General features: G+C 45.7%; 1 protein-coding gene across 1 annotated transcript in view; it reads left to right on the forward strand.

Annotated features, from left to right (window-relative positions):
* The window catches only part of cUnh8orf34 (chromosome Un C8orf34 homolog), a 64,485-nt gene that overhangs the window by 15,660 nt on the left and 42,187 nt on the right, over nt 1–6,638 (forward strand). The window contains exons 2-5 of the mRNA XM_079661468.1: nt 346–490; nt 977–1,111; nt 4,818–4,937; nt 6,214–6,242. Coding sequence (XP_079517594.1) covers nt 346–490; nt 977–1,111; nt 4,818–4,937; nt 6,214–6,242 — 429 coding nt within the window. The remainder of the gene's footprint in view (nt 1–345; nt 491–976; nt 1,112–4,817; nt 4,938–6,213; nt 6,243–6,638) is intronic.

Consider the following 6,638-nt stretch of genomic DNA (forward strand, 5'->3'; position numbering starts at 1 on the left):
ACACACACATTCTACACACACACATTTGATCGTTACAGTACATAACTGCCAATTGACAGTCCACTAATGACAATATCATTCACACACACACAGCTTGCAAGCTATAATACTCCCTATAAACCCCCCATTAGTCCCAAGACACACACACACACACACACACACACACACACACACACACACACACACACACACACACACACACACACACACACACACACACACACACACGCAGGTCCACAAGGACACACACACACTGAATTCCAGTTGTGTGTTTTACTTTCTTTCTCCTCTAACTCTCTCTCTCTCTCTCTCTCTCTCTTTTCTCTCCTCTCTCTCCTCCTGCAGGAGTTGATGACCAAATTGATCACAGAGACCCCCGACCATCCGATCCCCTTCCTCATCGATCACCTTCAGACTAAACAAGGCAGTCCGGGGAAACTTCACAGAGCTCTTTCTGGATCCGCTGCTCTGTGGGCGCAGAGCTCTCCAGGTGGGCTGCAACACAAACACTCACTCACTCACACTCACTCACTCACACTCACTCACTCACTCACTCACTCACTCACTCACTCACTCACTCACTCACTCACTCACTCACTCACTCAGACTCACTCAGACTCACTCACTCACACACACACACACACACACACACACACACACACACACACACACACACACACACACACACACACACTCTGCATGCATGCAGGATGTACACACATTCAGGCATTATGCACACATTTAAAAAGATCATTTCCTTTACCAATGTCTTGTCCTTGTTTTCCTTATCTTGGTAATCCTCTCCTCTGCCCTCAGAATGACCCTCTCATTATATTGTCTAAAAGTTTATATTTTAAAGAGAATTGTAATATCTTCTGACCCTGTATGTCCCCAACACTTTCTCTGCATCTGTGTTTTCCAGAGATTAGCATAACTGGACAGTCTGAGCAGTAATTGTTTCTATCTCTCCCGACAGAAAGCAAAAACCCTCGTAGGGATAGCAGCGGCGGCTACGAGAAGCCGTGGCAGATCCATCCAAAGAAACCCAAAAAGTCCAAGAGTGACCTCGCTGTGTCCAGCATCTCCCCCCCCTCCCCCGAGTCCAAGTCCTGTGAGTTTCTTTGTTATTCTCAGCTTAGTTTTACATTTACTGGATGTTTGTTTCATCTGGGGTTTACAGTGGCCGACAAACGGCCCAAATCACTTCCATGAGGATACAACGTGCTGCAGCTTCAGACAGGATGCAGATATAAAAACCCAAATGTTCCACATAAAGAAACATCGAACAGCAACTTGACAACACATGCAGCGTTTAGAGAACATTCAGCAACTTGAGGAGACATGGGCAGCGGGGGACACTAAAGAGTGACGCACACAGCTGGGAGACCAGGGGACACTAAAGAGTGAGGCACACATCTAGAGACCAGGGGACACTAGAGAGTGACGCACATAGCTGGGAGACCAGGGGACACTAAAGAGTGAGGCACACAGCTGGAGACCAGGGGACACTAAAGAGTGATGCACACAGCTGGGAGACCAGGGGACACTAAAGAGTGACGCACACAGCTGGGAGACCAGGGGACACTAAAGAGTGACGCACACAGCTAGGAGACCAGGGGACACTAAAGAGTGACGCACACAGCTAGGAGACCAGGGGACACTTAAGAGTGACGCACACAGCTGGAGACCAGGGGACACTAAAGAGTGACGCACACAGCTGGGAGACCAGGGGACACTAAAGAGTGACGCACACAGCTGGAGACCAGGGGACACTAAAGAGTGACGCACACAGCTGGGAGACCAGGGGACACTAAAGAGTGACGCACAGCTGGGAGACCAGGGGACACTAAAGAGTGACGAACACTGCTGGAGACCAGGGGACACTAAAGAGTGACGCACACTGCTGGAGACCAGGGGACACTAAAGTGACGCACACAGCTGGAGACCAGGGGACACTAAAGAGTGACGCACACAGCTAGGAGACCAGGGGGCACTAAAGAGTGACGCACACAGCTGGAGACCAGGGGACACTAAAGAGTGACGCACACAGCTGGAGCGCTTGGTGGCGTTCAGGATGATAAAGCTGAACAACTGTCTCTGTTGTTGGAAACTTACCTAAAATGCTTTATTTGATTTATTTGAACAATGTGATCACATGACTCCTTCCCATATTACTACGTTAGCAAGCTAGCTTACAGCATGTAAGCTAACGGTTTAGTGAACGCTGCGCACGTCTCCTCAAGTTGATGAAGATGTTGCTTCATGTGTTTTGATTTGTCTTTTATATTTGCATTGTTTCTCCTGATGTTTTGCACCTGTCACTCTCTGCTGTGACCACACACACACACACACACACACACACACACACACCACACGCACACGCACACGCACACACACCACACCTCCTCCTCCTACACACGTTCATTACCTGTTGAACCCCAATTACACGCTCCGTTGGGTTCAATCTCCATTTTAAATGTGATATAATTAGATCTAATTAAAGCGTTCAGTCCTCCGCCCTGCAGATGAGTTCATTACAAAGTGCCGCTCTATTTTTACTCTGAAGACGAGCTGCAGAAGATGAAGAACTTTTATTTTAGCTCTGTAATAAATTGGCTGCAGTTCTGATGTTCGGATGAAGAGGAGACGAAGAGGTTCGGACCTTTAATAATTTAACTTATTACATGGCTTAGTTGAATACTCGATTCTGATTGGTCAATTCAGAACACGTGACGAGCTGTTAATACCGAACAGACAGACCGCTGTCAAGGACTTATTGACCGTTGTTAAGGACGCTCACATCTGCAGAAAGAAGTCCGTTCGATTTAACTGTACACAGTTTGGCCGAAAAGCAAACTGGTTTCCTTTTCTAACTGACAAGATAAGAGCGACAAGAAAACAGCGGAGAAGTAACGGCAGAAATCCTCGTTTTTACGCAGCGGTCCAGACATAGACATCAGACGGCGACAGATATTGAGTTGTCAGTTACTTTGGCATTAGGGCAGGGATATATGTAGATACTTCCCAAGATTTGACATAATGAATTGTGCTACTTTTAAATCAAGGAGCGATGTTTTCAAATCTGTAATCAAAAAGCTCCTCAAAAACGCTATCGAAGCAGTTCCTGCTGTTGCTACATTAGTTCAAACAGTAACAACGGACTATTTTTCCTAGCGGATGCATCTCAATTTAAATCAATACAATTATTTTTTAAATCAATAAAATCATTTTCTAAATCCACAAAAGCATTTAAATTAATAGTGGGAGTCATAACGTTACTTTGTTGAGAATGTGGCCATGTAATAAGCGGGATAATGTGCAGCGATTTGGTCATTTAAATTAATAGTGGGAGCCATAATGACCGCGTCGCAGCACATTATCCCTTACTTAGCGCTCCGTCTCTGCCACACCGAGGCTATTTGAGTCAGGGTGCGGGTTAGAGCAGGAAGTGTCAGAACAACCCGAGAGGAGCTTTGATTTAAAGTCAGAGGTCCAGCATGCTGTGCATAGCTCTTGAAAGATTGAAATCAAAGCGCTGCTGCTCATCATTATTGTATCAGCAACACAACAAACAGCACTCTGATCTCCACCGTGAGTCTTCATCGCTGCGAGGACCCTCAGATCCTCCAATGTTTCTCTTCAGAAGTACCTAGAATGCATTACAAGAACACTGGAGAGGCTGCTTTCTGTTTTTATATCGCCCCAAACTGTGGAAACCCCATTTGATCTTAGAACAGCAACTTCAATTGGAATACAAACCAAACTGTACATTGTGGCTTAGCATTTAAAAAAAAAAAAACGTTCTTCATTGTTTTAGCATAGAGAAAATATAAAAGGCAGTACACAAACACCCACAAGACATCAGAAAATGAAGTACATTACAAGTCACATAAATCACATAAATTAATTAAATTAACTTCACAAAGAATACCCTTGTTTTTAATGATGTTCCTCATGTGTTAGTCATTTCCTGTCATACTCTGTAAAGCACCTTGGGCTGCGTCAAGCATTGCTAGATAAATAAAGTGTATTATTATTATCACTGACGCTTTAATGTGCAGATATTTAATCTGCAACTCTTAATCTGAGCTGTTAAAATGCACAACGAGAGCGGGAAGAAATAAAATATGTTTTTTATTTCTGTGTTCACAGCAGCTCTGAAATGATGATGTTTTGAGATCACCATTGCACAAAATGTTTCTCATATACATCAGCAGAGCACTACTGGTTGCATGTTGTACTACATTCCTGCTTTTTTCATCCATATCGGACTCTTTTTTAAATTTAAACTCGGTCGTGTTGGAGCGTTTGCACATCAGATTAGTCCGGAAGTTTAGGACAAATGATGCAGAAGCTATAGGCAGGAAGTCGCTACAGTGTGTGGGTCACTTCCTGTTTTACTTAAGGACACACACACACACACACACACACACACACACACACACCTCTGGCTTGCATCCAGGTAGACTTGTTGTTCCTTCCCACCTTGACACAGATCCACTATGACCTTTCATAATTAAAGCCTGGGACATATTAGCTTCTTTGTTCTGTCACACATCCAGTGTTTAAAGGCCTTTTTTATTGTGTGTGTGTGTGTGTGTGTGTGTGTGTGTGTGTGTGTGTGTGTGTGTGTGTGTGTGTGTGTGTGTGTGTGTGTGTGTGTGTGTGTGTGTGTGTGTGTGTGTGTGTGTGTGTGTGTGTGTGTGTGTGTGTGTGTGTGTGTGTGTGTGTGTGTGTGTGTGTGTGTGTGTGTGTGTGTGTGTGTGTGTGTGTGTGTGTGTGTGTGTGTGTGTGTGTGTGTGTGTGTGTGTGTGTAGTGCCGCGGTCCATCGAGTGTCCGTCCTGGGACTGGAGGGAGAGCCGGGACTTTGACGAGCTGAACCACATCCTGCAGGAGAGCAAGAAGCTGGGCAAAGCTCTGGAGAGTCTGTCCCGCAGTGAGTCAGAATGTTAATATTTTACTAACATTAAAGGGACGGTTTGGACATCTAAATATGTGTGGCCCTTATTCCTCTAGATGTTTCTCTAAATATGTGTGGCCCTTATCCCTCTAGATCAAGGGTCGGCAACCCCTGGCACGCGTGCCAGCATTGGCACGCGGCACCGTAACCAGTGGCACACTAGGAATAAGAGGAATAAGTGTGCAAAATATTTAAATGTTATTTTTGGATCCTGAACGAGACCGCCGCCAGAGCGCGTCTCCCCGTTACCTGCAGAAGGAAGTCATGCACGTAACGCAGCCCCGCTCTCTTTAACTCCAGGTGACTTTTTGCCGCTTTCCTCCGTGGTGCAGTGCTGATCGTTTCACCACGGAGGAAAGCACTTCACTAATTGCAGTACCCATAAGAAGCTGTACAAATGCCGCAGTTTTTGAGTGGCTGTGTATTCAGTTGAAAGCCCAGTGGCGATCTGCTCATCTGTTATCGATATAATATGCTACAAAGGGGCGGACTGGCCATCTGTGTGTTGAACTTTCCTGTCCCAGACCGTAGTCGAAGGTTCAATAACCCACTTTAGCTTAAATGACTGGAGAGAGGCGAGCTCTTCTTGGGAGGCCGTTGCATTTATTTAGCTGTTCTTCTGTTTCACAAAATACATCACAGACCTCTGTTTTTCTGCTTCCTCGTTTCCCTTCCAGAAACAAACACACGTTCCCTCACTCTCGCTCTACCATCCACAAACACACATGCACAAGCCACCCCCCCCCCCCCCCCCCCCCCCCTTCTCTCTCTCTCTCTCTTAAAAGGGACAGCGATCTCATCTCACTCTGCACGACCCTAATATCATAACATGTATGTTCTGGAGAATCACAGAACGGACGATCGTCCTTATTATTATGCCGTTTAAACCAATTATTTAAATGTGTTTGTTAAATTCGGCATCATGTAAGTTGCGCTGACAGGTCCACACACTGCTTCCCCGCAGCGAGGCTCCCCCGCCCTCCTGCTGATAGTTGACGAGCGTCAAGCTCCTCACCCCCCCCCGTTGATAATTTTCGATCATTGGCACGCTGATAACATTTTTTTTTCTAAATGGCACTTCATATCAAAAAGGTTGCCGACCCCTGATCGAGATGTTTCTCTAAATGTGTGTGGCTCTTATCACTCGAGATATTTCTTTATGCAGGAACTATAAAGTGTTAAAAGTCACTGTGAACCCTGAGAGGAAACCAGATGTGTCTCTGTGATTTAAAACATCTTCTCCTCTCTGCAGGCATCGCCATTTCTGACGAGCTGGACCAGGTACCGTCTTTAAACTCTCACACACACTGATCACTCATCACACATCAAATAGTGACCAAATGAAACCCATTGTGTCCCTGTTCCTGTTCGTGTTCTACGAGGCGGATATGGATCAACTTCATGAAACATATTTGAATCTGTGTTTCTGCAAAATGCCCCGATGGCTCTCTGATTGGATGATATTACAGATCCTCAGTGAGCATGTCCTCTGCAGATGCTCCAGAGTGCGTCTCACACTTTGTCCTCGGCATTAGGACATGTCTCCGTCCTTGGCTCTTCGCCCGGAGACTCTGAAGGACGGGGAGGGAATACTGATCACACAGACCATAATATCTGTGAGCTTGAGGGATGTTTCCTCAGACGGTGCTTTGACTTTGAAGGGCAGAGTCTTGGTCA

The sequence above is a fragment of the Notothenia rossii genome, assembly GCF_949606895.1.
Source record: "Notothenia rossii genome assembly, chromosome: 12".
NCBI lineage: Eukaryota > Metazoa > Chordata > Actinopteri > Perciformes > Nototheniidae > Notothenia > Notothenia rossii.